The 12663-nt window shown below is 34.6% G+C and overlaps 1 protein-coding gene across 1 annotated transcript in view; it reads right to left on the reverse strand.

The window, feature by feature from the left end:
* Nucleotides 1–1141: 1141 nt before the first annotated feature.
* Brwd3 (bromodomain and WD repeat domain containing 3) overlaps nt 1142–12663 on the reverse strand; it is a 105418-nt gene continuing 93896 nt past the window's right edge. The window contains exons 39-41 of the mRNA XM_040744330.1: nt 12419–12516; nt 11417–11575; nt 1142–7627 (exon numbers count right to left, since the gene is read on the reverse strand). Of these exons, the coding sequence (XP_040600264.1) occupies nt 6873–7627; nt 11417–11575; nt 12419–12516 (1012 nt within the window). The 3' untranslated portion in view covers nt 1142–6872. The remainder of the gene's footprint in view (nt 7628–11416; nt 11576–12418; nt 12517–12663) is intronic.

The raw sequence follows: 12663 nt of genomic DNA on the forward strand, positions 1-12663 counted from the left end.
TCACAATTTTTCAGTTTACAATTAGAAGTATGTGATAAAAGATTTAGTAACTAAAACTGTCAAGGGCAGGATATGTTATGACGTCAGACTAGATCAAATAAATTATTTTTTGTAAACAAGGGTGGCTCTAGTTTATAAAGTTAACATATGGAAACAACCCAGAACTATCAGCACTTCATTACTGACATCTTAAATGAACAATACCCAAGGTAACAAAATCTCCTGTTAAACTTCGTCTATCATACAATTTGGCAGGCTGTATTTCATTCAAAATGACATTTTGTAAAACGATAAACTAGAAATACCTTATGACAAGTTTGCTTCCATGAAGTACTTGACAGCGTCCACAAAATCCCTATTACAAATTATCATACTATACAAATTCTAGTTAGAATTTCAACAGGACAAAAAGGAACCACACAATACCTCTAAGAATGAATAAAACTTGTTATCAATTAATATCGGTGACCTGTATTAAGTGATTTGAAATGTTTTTATTTAAAGTGTTTGCATGAAAATTTATAAAATTGGAGACTCTAAGGGCATTGGGTAGGCAAGTTATTAAGCAGAATTTCACAAATTAATGAAAGCATATTAGGATCACAGAGATCTGAAAGCCCTTAAATGAGTATGTTAACATCTAGTATGCTACTAGATGTGTATACTCTGCAGGTGAGAAGTTTATTAAGTCAGTTACTACAGATGGCAAAGGAAAAGTTGCTAAAAAGTTACGAAACAGAGAAAAATGTTACTCCAAAATTTTTTGGGAAAATGACACCATAAAAATTTTATTTTATTTTATATTATATTTGGTCTACCAGCATCATGTATCATAAAAAATGCCTTAAGTACGTATATAAAAAAACTTGAGACAGTAAATTAAGTACATGAGCTTAAACATAGCACCAAGAGTTCCATGTAAAAATTAACTCACAAGCTCAATGTATTATTTTCAATTTATTTTGTGCATTTTTGGAAAGAAGCTTTAAGACAGTGGTAAATAATATAGAGAGGGTAAAGAGCACTTCTCTTGATCTTCTCAATGTTGCAAACAGTCTTCAAATACTTCGTGAAGTTCTGTCATAAAAATCCTTTAATTTTTCTATTTAAGAAATCTAGCCAGTGAAGTAAAATACCGAAGCCAGCTACCAAAGAATTTTTAATGTAGCATATTTACATTGTATAAGAGGTGTATTTTTAAGCAATCAAACAGCTAGACAAAAATAACAAGTATCCCCAGACCTCGATCAGGGTATTGTGAAAATTGGGCTGTCAGTAAACGGATCCACTGCCAGAAAAGAGGTGACTTGTATTGAGTCATCTCATTTAATTCTAAAAACACAAAACAGACAGCCTACATATGAACGATGCAGAGCAGTCTTCGGCCAGTTTATTTATCTTGAACTTGGTAGAATTCTTGACATTGGGAGAATACTTGTGGAGATAAATCAAAAGCCAAAGATGACTGACTGTTCCTGATAAAAGGTTCAGATCCTATTTCACTGCATTTCTCTCCCACCTAGATTTACATCGAATCAAAGCATCATTTATAATAAATTCAAAATTGATAGGCAATTTAAGCTCAAATTAAAAGCACTAGGTACCCACAACTCAACTGTGAAAATGTAACAATTAATATGTTCGAAATCTATCCATCTCAATGAGCTGACTCGTGCTTTGGAGGCTGCTGAATAAGGCACCAAGCAGCCCACATTTTAACATGTTAACATCATATTGATTACCTAAAGGTGGTCCAAAGGATGTCAGCAAGAACTAGGAAACATCTTTTCTTTCATAGGAAGCAACTCAGTTTCTAAGATTAAAAAATTTATAGTAATAAAATATCGTATGACAAAGACCAATGATCACATGATACAATCTCTAAAGCTGGGTGGTAGAAACTTCCTATTTCTTATATTTCTTTGTCTTGTTAATTTATCTCTAGTATGAGTTAAGGCATAAAGCAGCAAGAGTGCAACTGATTCCAAACAACTTGGAATTTTATTGTAAACATCCCATAAAGAATGGCAACAAATTAGTCCAGTATTTTTTTTGTCTTTGAAGGTAATTGCTTATAATGACCAACAACTGCCAAACAAAACATCTTTTATAAACCAAGCCAGTTTTGTTTACCTTTCCCCCCCACTGGATTTTAGTTTCATGGGCATTCTACCCATGTACAACATCATATCAACTATTTAATGAATGTTTTTCCATCTTAAAATTTATGGACACTAAAAACAAACAGAGTACAGTTTTGTTAATACTGTGTAAAGGATTACAAAAGACAGGGATGATAAGTTACAGAACAAAGAAATAAATTACTGATTGCCATCACCACAGCATTGTTTAAAGAATTAACATTTGTAGTACTGCCTAATGTATATTTGGTGACATATGCAAGAAACACATTTTCCAACTGGGTTTCTAGGTATTTCGATATGGGATTTTAAAATTAGTTACTAATGATGATCTCAATATGTATCAATAATCTTATTTTTTAGAAAATAATTGCCATGCTTTTTATATGTCTAAGTCCCATATTCTAGATTTAATTAAGATAGGTATAAGAATAAGAAATGGGCATACATATAAATAAATGCACCTTAACTCTAAACTGCAGGGCCTTTCTAGTGTACTTCTCTCAGAAATGAATCAGAAATTTCCAGCCTGGTTGAAGTATGCTACGTTAAGTGCAGTCTTCATTGCCGAAAGAGAAGTGGGCATAGGAGCAAGCACGAGAGGCAAGATGACAAAAAAATACTCAAGGACTATAAGACTAGATTAAGGAATAAATATCAAGAAACCTGAGTGCTATTCATGTTCCACAAAATACAGCACCATGAAAATATTTAACCTTTTAATGGATTTTAACTCAAACTTTGTAAATGTGATAAATTAACACTTGGTGAAGAAACTTTGCTAAGAGATGCAAAGTAAAAACAGCATTCAGATATTTCACCATGAATTTTAAAGACAAGCTTTAAAATGATCTTAGAATGTTTTCAGTAAAACATTCATAAAGCCTTTCGTACCACAAAGATGTTGTGGAATGTGGTTAGCATTTAAAATAAAGGACTTTAAATATCAAAAGTCTTATTATTCCTTCCCCCGGAACTACTAATTTCAGATTTTTCAAAAGTTACTGTAATTGCTTAAAAGGCTGGGCATCAAAATGTAGTGAAAATCACATGTTTTAAGACTCCTGTTTCAGGGCATGCAAATTCAACTGTAAAGATAAGTACCAGTTGGCAAATGTGCATATAATGACGTATATCATTACCACAAACTTACAAATTTTGAAAAATTCTCAAAAACGGTTTATTAAAAAGTAAGAAGTGGTATTCACATCTTTATCTTTTAATCACAGCATTGTCTGATGACTATCTACCTTAAAATATCTGAAATCGAATTTAGATGTATGAGAATTCAATTGTGTAGAATAAAACTTGGGAATTTTACTCAGTTGCTTTACCTCTAGGTGAAACAAAACACTGTATGGAAGAATTCTAGAATAAGCCTGATTTCTGGGAAGGGAAAGAGAAAACAAACAAGTAAAAGGGCAAATTAAATTAAAAGAGTAGAGGGACATAGTTATATGACAAAACCAGAATCAGTTATCTAAGAGACTTAATGATATGGATGATTAAGCATTAATAAATGCACAGGTTGAGCTCTAAAGAGGCAAATAATTGGTAGACAGGGTCCTCCATATAAAATACTCTCTTTTATAATGTCTGGGATAAGGTATGTCAAACTGAAAAAAAAACTACATACATACAAGTACACAAACACTTATACAAGAACAAATTTAGTTATTAGGCTAGTAGGTTTGTGAGTGTTTTGGAGAGCATCCTATTGCTAGATGAGATACATACAGCAAGCCAGAGAAGAAACACAATTCAGTTTTATAAACATATACACATGCTAAGATCATAAAGTTCGGAATCTGAACATTAGCAAATATGAGAAATATTATAGCTTACTGATTATTCAGATATAGCATAGGATTAAACTTATACATGTGTATGCTCTCTCAGACCTAAATAGAACAGTGGTCATCATTTGCAGAATTCTTAACTCATTCCCTACTTTCTTTGCTATGGCTGAACCCATATCTTATTTAGGTTTAAAAGATCTCTAGAAACCTGAAATGACAAATTATTCAATATAATACAAATTATGACACATTTGTAGGAAGCAGTGTTAAAAAACCTAAAATATAAATGGAAGAAAGGGGGAAGCCCAGATTAAAAAACTAAAAATTTCCCAAACTTTTATTTTCACACTTATGAAAATAATTTGCATGCAAACAGAACATTATCTGTTTGTTTTATAATAAATGATAACTATGTTCACCTAACATACCCTGGTGACTAACTTTAAATTCTAAGAACTGAAATCAATATAACAGCAAAATGCTGTTCACTAGTATTTCACAGTATTTCACTACATATAAAATATGCTTTAAAATGTCTTTAGCCTTATTATGCTAATTATGTAAGCCTAGAAAATCTTGACATTTGGGGAATAAATGTGGCATTCTTATTTTTCAAAATAAATTATAAATAAAGCTCCAGACAGCTAACATCACATAAATGGTAATTCTTCTATATTTCAAGAGGTCAGCTCTTCATAGAAGAATGTCAACAAAAATTTCACACTAAAATGATACACATGACACATATTTGGATATATCCAGGAATTTAAGTAACTATATTATGTTGGTTGTTGTAGGACAAAATGTTACTGACTCCAGGAAAACATAGGCACAATTTAGTCTAAATGCCCAAGAGATGAATAACTGAAAGAGTATACTTTAGTAAAAATCAAATGTAGACTCTCAAAGTGGGAATATTTTGAATCTATACTATGGTTAAAATGGCAGCTGAGTTGTAACCAGAAATAGTTTTGGTATAGTGAAGAAAAACAACAACAACAAAAATATCAGCTTGGTCTGCTCTCTAGCAACAGACATTAGTGCCATTAACAGTTCATCATACTTTCTTAAAGCCTGAACATCATTTCTACTGCAAGTGAAAATTGCTTAAGGGTATTAGTTCAAGAATAACCCCCCAACCCCACCAAAAAGCAAAGTTATGTGTGCACTCCTTCCTCAGCACTAACAGATTTTCAGATGCATGAAATGATTGAAAGCGTGAGACAAACATGTCAGCTTAAGAAATATCCTGGACTAGCAGGTGTACATTAAGAAAAAGTTTTATCACACAAGTCTGATCTAAGTGCAACAGAACTGCTGTTACAAAAGCAGAGATCAATTGTTATCCCTCCCACTTCAAGAATGTAAGCATCTAACCAAGGAGCGTAACTGTGATGCCAAAGTTGAGGAATACAATTGATCTTGGAACTGAAGCTCACCTAAGGAACCATGTGCACTCTATTGCTGTAAACAAGACCATAAAAGTATTTAAAGATTTTTTTCTCAACTATAAAATAATGATTCAAAATGTCTGTTTGCAGTGCAATGAGGCTCTTTTCTGGAAGTCTAGAACAGAAGAACCCTTTGGAATGAGAACAGAAGAACCCATTAAAATTGATTCCAAGTATTAGCTAGCCATAATAGTTCAACTCAAGTTAGGTGCTTTGTTACCTTTAGAGATTCAAATGGAAACCAGTAACTCACAGCTGTTAAACAGTAAGTGGTTGCAGAGATAGAGGAACAGTAGAGCAAGTCTACTTACATAAATATGTTCTACAAAAAACCTAGAGCATATATAATACTTAGGAAATTTTGTTACATCTATTAATTTGAGAGCCAATATGATTATTGAAAATTCTCAGCTTATAACTTAGGAGTATTCATCCCTACCAAGCTTGTTCTATTTCTCCTTAGTAACGAGTAACAGCATCTATTTTCCTTAGCATTTCCAGTAGTTGTAGTTAATAGAGGTAGCTGAGCTACTGTTCAAAGAAGTTATTCTTTGTGGATGAGGATTTTTTTCAAATGTTTAAGTTACTATTAAGCTACACAAGTTTCTATTAATGCAATAAAATATAACAGGAAAAGAAAAATGGATGCAAGAAACTTTTGCATTTGGCACCTTGTCTAGATTGATACCTCAAGTATTCTCTTTTAATAAAGTTAATGCACACATCAGGACACACCACAAAGATTTGCTACATATTTACAAGGCACCAACCCTTTCTCACCTTAAACGTGAATTTAAGCAAATCAATGAAAAGCTTATCAAGATACCCCCCACCCCACCCCAAAACTGCAGTATAAATATATACTTCAGTTCAGTACAGTTCATGAAAGTTTGGCCTGGGAAAAGTAAAATAATCCAGATCGTTCTTACAATATAGAAACTGTAAACATTTAATAGCTGCCTTTAGGATTGGTGTATTGTGCAAAAGTTATTATTACTGGGTATAGGAATCAAAATGGCAAAAACAAACTATATAAAACTCTGTAAGAAGGTGCTATACTTCTGTGATACAAAAGCAAAGAGGGATATCTTATTGAGATAAAAATGTCATGCTACTCTTAAGAAGCAGAATGCTCCTTTAATGTAGTAAATCTGTAGTGTGTCTGTGGTGTGTGTGTGTGTGTGTGTGTATGTGTGTGTGCACGCTTGTGTGCAAATGTCCATGCATGCGTATGTGCACACATGTATATGTGTGGGAAGAATTTGTTTTAATTTAAGGCCTAATGAGTAAGGCTTGTTTGAACAAATGAAGTGTGGAGATTAAAAGTCTTGAAACAAATGTATACTGGCATAATGGAAAAGCACCAATGTGAAAGGAAGCAGAAGTCCCCACACAACTTGCTTTGTAGATTTTCTGGTAAATTCCCTGCAGTAGAAGGCCATTGATTTTATTTTTAAAAATTATTCTAAATTCATTAACTGTTAATAATTCCATCCCATGAGATGGCTAACCCTGGCTTTTTCTGTCATTTTACGTACTCTGCCTGATCTGGATGTACCAAGATTCAGAGGATCCTCAGTGGACACAAAATTGTCATTATCTGAATCATCATTATATAAAACAGTCCTCCTGCCTTGGTTTCTTGTTTTAATCCGAGGAAGTCTACTGAAACGTCCTGAAAACATCGTATCAAATTCGTCATCTGCAACACGTGCTCGTTTGGCTCTGGTGGCTCCTCTAGAGGCTCCTCTTCCTCCCCTCCCTCGGCCTCTCCCTCTCCCCGCACCTGAACCTCTTCCTCGACCCCCTCGTCCCCTGCCACCTCTTCCTCTGCCTCCTCTACTCCATCTACCCCATCTTCCCCATCTGCCTCTTCCTCCAGTGCCTCTCATCTTCCAGTTTCTTTTTCCATTGGCATGCTGTTTTCTGAGTTTTCTTTTAGGTCTGGTTTGTATGAATTTGCTATAGTCATGATCTCCATCTACATAATCTTGATCTGTTCTGGAAGTAGATTCAGAGTCAGAGTCAGAGCCACAGGTACTTTCTGAACTTAAACTGGATCCTAACTCTCCACTCTCGGAGGAGGATAAATGTGCTTTTTCTTTTGTTTCTTTCATCTCTTTTTCTTCTCCTCCCATGTTTTCCTCCTCTTCTGATGCACTGAGTAGCTTTCTTTTGGCTCCTGTTCGGGGTTCTCTGCCATCACCATTTGTAAGAGGCCCATCAACGGAGTGATCTAAAGTAAAATGAATGATTTTTAAAAATTAAGTCTTGACATTGTAAGATGCATTCAAACTCAAAATCAACATAATCTATTAAAATATTAGTACCCAAAACCGATTGGACAGAATCAAAGGTGTTGGGATAGACAATTAGATTTATTTGAAGTGAAATCTAAAGTTTTGATTTTTGTTCCATGGCTTCTTTTGAAGTAAAAAAAAATAGGCTGAAGAATTGTTAGGCTATCTGAACAGAAATTTTAGCATAAACCTAAGAAGAATCCTAAGGAAGCATAAATTACAAGTTTCATTAACTTGGCAAATACTTAGCAATTAAGTAGTATGGAACAGGTATCAGTAAGAGGTTGGAACTTGATGATGAATGAAACAAAGTCCTAGCTATCATATACCATCATATACCATAATCCATATGCTATTGGGGACAGTTTGGATGAAAACAAAATGAATAAATAACTAATACACTTTTAAGTAGAGATGAATGCTAAAGAATGAAAATAAGAGTAAAAATATTTGGCTGTGTTTTGGGGTGCTATTTAGAACAATGAGATGCCTCTTAGGATGTAATATTTAAATAAAGAATTAATGAAGTAAAATGGGGGGAAATTCGAGCACTAGAAAAAGAACTAAGGAAATCCAGTTTAGCCAGCTTGGAACTGAAAAATGAAGTGGTAGATGATTAGAGAAAGACAACTTCTGATTTACATTTTAAAACCATCACTGATGTGATCTAGAGGACACATTGTAGAGGAGGTTAAACAGAAGTGGAGATCAGCTAAAAGACCTCTGCAGTCAGTAGTCTAGGTAAGACATAATGAGGTGTCGAGAAGTGATATCTAATCTATTAGAACATTTCCTCCTAGGCCCACCAGAGCCAATCTTTTATTTCAAAGGAGGAAACAATGGGACCTGCTGAGGGAGTTTCATTGTCAAATACTCAAAACAAAACAGTGTATCGCTTAGACTTTATAGTCTAAGAAACTGGGTAATGGGCAGAAACATCGGCTACGTTGGGAAACACTGAAGACTGAACAAGTTTGGGCAGTGTGCTGAGAAAAAGTCAAGTTTTGTAGTTTTAGATGCCAGCAGACATCTTACAAAAGACATGAAAAACCAAACAGGGATTAAGGGGGTAGTTCAATGGCAATATGCTTAGCATGCATGAAACCCTGGGTTCAGCTCCTGATACACACTTGCATATGTATAAGCATACCTAAAAAGAAATGAAAAATCATGTAGGCATACAAGCTGGATCTCATAATATTATGAAGCTAGAGAGAATTCTGGAAATTTTCAGTCTGTTGAGAGAAAATAAAGGGAAAGAAAATGGATGAGGAAAGCAAGCTATGTTATCCTAACATTTAAAGATCAAATTCCTACATTGAGGCCCTAACTCCCAAAATGACTTCATTTGGAGACTGAGTCTTTTATGAAGTAATGAAGGTTAATCAAGATCTAAGTGTTACTGAAAAAGGAAGAGACATGGAAGCTTCTCTCTATCTCTCTACATCCCAACGCACGCATGCACACACACACACCACAACTGTTGAAGGTGGAAGCAGCAACAGAGGAACACACACAGAGAAACAGAAATATAGAGACAGACAAATGGCTACAAGGGATACAACTTAAATATGGAATTCTATAAGCCTGAGGGGAAAAAAGTCCTTGTTAGATAAAAATCTCCATGAACCTTGATTTCTTGAACTTAGAGCCTCCAGAACTGTGGGAAAAAGAAAGTCTTTTGTTTAAGCTGCTCACACTGGGATCTTGTTGTCTAAAGTGACTAATACACTCAGCTAAAGAGTAAGCTGGTGTCACAAAAACAGGAGATAAGTTATCTCAGTAGTATTAAAGAGTTATAGCGGGACTGGAGAGATGGTGAAGAGAGCTTGCTGGTCTTGTAGAGTTCAGGTCCCAACACCCACATGGGCAGCTCAAAACTGCCTATCTCCAGCTCCAGGGAATCTGATTCTGTCTTCTGGCCTCTGGCACTGCACTGATGTGTACAAACCCACAATCAGACACGAACATAGACACATAATGACAAATACAAATTTAAGAAGATCTACAAAATTAACAAGGCTTTACAACTATGTGGATGTGAGAGGTAAATGGAGAGTTAAAAATTACTGAGTAGGGCATGGAGGTACATGCTACAAATTTCAGTATTCTGGAGGCTGAGTCAGAACAATGAAGAATTTGAGGGGAGCTTAGACTGCACAGCGGGAGCACATCTTTAAAAGCAAGAGATTTAAGTTGAATGCAAAGGATGACCTTGAAACAAAGACAATGAACATGAATGAAACTTATTTTTAGGAAGCACCTGGAAATGAGACTGGTAGAATGAAAATATGTTAGGGTTGATACATTTCCAGAGCCACTAGCATCGAGAAGACTGCCTTGCTGGAAATGGTGGCACATGCCTTTAATCCCAGCACTCAGTAGGCAGAGGCAGTCAAAACTCTGAGTTTGTGGCCAACCTGGTCTACATAGTGAGTTCCACACCATGTAAGAACTATATAGTGAGACTCTGGGCTATAAAAAAATTTATGACGACTTGTTTAGTCAACAGATTTATTAGAGATCTTTATTTGTAGGAGCCAAACACCAAGTGAACTAAAAAAAAATCACAGAAAACTGCAAATAAAGCTCAGAACAAGTAAAGAAAAGGAACTATATAGGAATATCCGTAAAAGTCTATAAGCCAGTAAAAAAGAAAGAGCTTAGAAAGGAGGTGGGAAAGAGTGTCCGGCGACACAGAGATCAAAAAGTCAGGTACTAAGAAAGGGAACACTGGTTGGGCTGTCTATATTACTGGTGATTTGGGGAGAAAAGCTTTGTGGAGCATGCCTGGCACAGAAACTAGGCTATAAAGGATAAAGGGTCCTGGATAAAAGAAAAGGCAGGAAATATGGGCTACTCTATAAGCTTTTCCCATAAGGAACAGTGAGGAAGTCTGCAGCATAAGTCACAACAATGCAACAGAATCAGAGAGAAGAAAATTACAAAGCAGGAAATATAAAAGCACATTTTAAAGTAGTAAGTTTCAATTGCTTGCCAGTCTTTTAGTTCAGATCAACCACAACATGCTTCAATAGTTTTCATCTAACAAATAATAATAAACATATAGTCTATTTTAGGTCATCTGGTGATACATAAGAAAAAACTTAATATTCACTAAAATGTATATAAAGTTAAATGATATTCCAGTAACATATTTGTAAAAACAAATTAAACATATGAACTTAGAACTTTCTATGAGCATGCTCAGGGTGTGTACAGGTCTCTGTATAAGAGCTTCTGAATAACAGTAAACTGCAAATGTTTATAAAATCAATTCCCTTGGCACACAAGGCAGATAAATATGATCATGTATTAGGTCAATGATTTTTGTAAGCAATATTTTTCTTCAAATATAGTTATTGGAATAGCCTATAAGAAGATCTCTTAAAATATGACTTTTGAGTCTTTTTCATTCCTTATTGACATGGTTTATAATACATGAAAAATACTAAATGTTTCTGACAGTCTGGTTCTTATTTACTTGGGAAAAGGATTCTTCATTAGTTTTTTTCTCATATTGATTTCATTTTATATTTTGCTCAAAAGTAGTTACTAGACATCTGTTTCTAACTGAGGTTATAAAATTCCATTTGTCTATATTACAATTCCTAATAAGTACTAAGACATACTAGTTGTTTTACCCTAATACATCAGCTTTTAAAATGACTTATCTATCATAAAAAATAGAGAATAAGGTACCTCTCCAATATTCAATTTCCTACCTTGTTTAACTGGTAAAACTCTATTACGAAATGATTTGGCTTTCCCTGGGTCATGGCTATTTCCATTTCGGCTATATCCACTGAAACTCGATGGAGAAAATGGTCCATCTCCTTCATCATCAAGTAGATATAGTGAAACACCTTCAGCAGCATCTGAAACTTACATTTAAAAAGTTGATAATGTTAACATAATTTCATTCTTACAGGCTGCTTTCAAAACTCTACCTTGACTACTTTATGATAAAATTAAAAGTTGCTTTACAACTGGTAGCACACATATATTCTCAACTTTCTGGGAACTCAGCGAGGACAGTGAGTTTGAGATCTATCATGGCTACTTAGTAAGATCCTAAAGCCCACTCCACAAAGTAAATGTGAATATTTGACAACAAGAAAAGAAATAATTCATCATCACTAAACTTTCAGTTACAAAATGTCAAAAAACAACCACCCAAGGAAACACCCCATCACATTACATTGACTACTATATTGTACAAATTCTTTGACATATTAGAGATAGTTAAAATCTTTTAGCATTAGAACTTTCAAAGAACATTTAGATTCATCTAGTTAGGGGTTAGAGAGAGATGGCTCAGCATTTAAGAAAATTGGTTGCCCTTTCATAGGATCCAAGGTAGATTCCCACATGGCAGCTCACAACCATCTGTAATTCCAGTTCTGGAGGATCAGATACCCTCTTCAGGCCTCTGTGTGTATCAAGCATGCACATGGTGCACAAACACACATGTAGGCAAAACACTTATAATCCCAAAATAAATTGTCAAAAATGATTTTGTAAAATCCCCTAGTCAAACAAAGAAACCAAATAACATTGCCTAACGTCTTTCTGAAGGGCCATATAGCTATCAAGTAGAAAAGTGATTAAAAAGCAATTTTTCTAAATCCAAATCTATTTCTCCTTGCACTATAAACAGCGATACCATTTCTATATCCTTTAATCATCATCAAACTGTAGAACACAAAAGCCACAGATATACTTACCAGGAGAAGAAAAAGGAGAACTAGTCCTGGCTTGAGACACTGAGGTATTCTGGTCATTTTTAGGCTGTAACTTCATTTGCTTCTGTTTCCCTTTTGGACTGTAAATAAAAAATATAGAATGATACTCATTTGTGTTAGTAATTACTATATCATAAATAATGTGACACAAAATTCATAAGGTGATGGCAATGGAAACTGCCTAAAATTCAAGGGAAACGCCTAAAATAGGTGATCTGACAAAGTTA

The sequence above is a fragment of the Mesocricetus auratus genome, unplaced genomic scaffold (assembly GCF_017639785.1).
Source record: "Mesocricetus auratus isolate SY011 unplaced genomic scaffold, BCM_Maur_2.0 Super-Scaffold_100003, whole genome shotgun sequence".
NCBI classification, from domain to species: domain Eukaryota; kingdom Metazoa; phylum Chordata; class Mammalia; order Rodentia; family Cricetidae; genus Mesocricetus; species Mesocricetus auratus.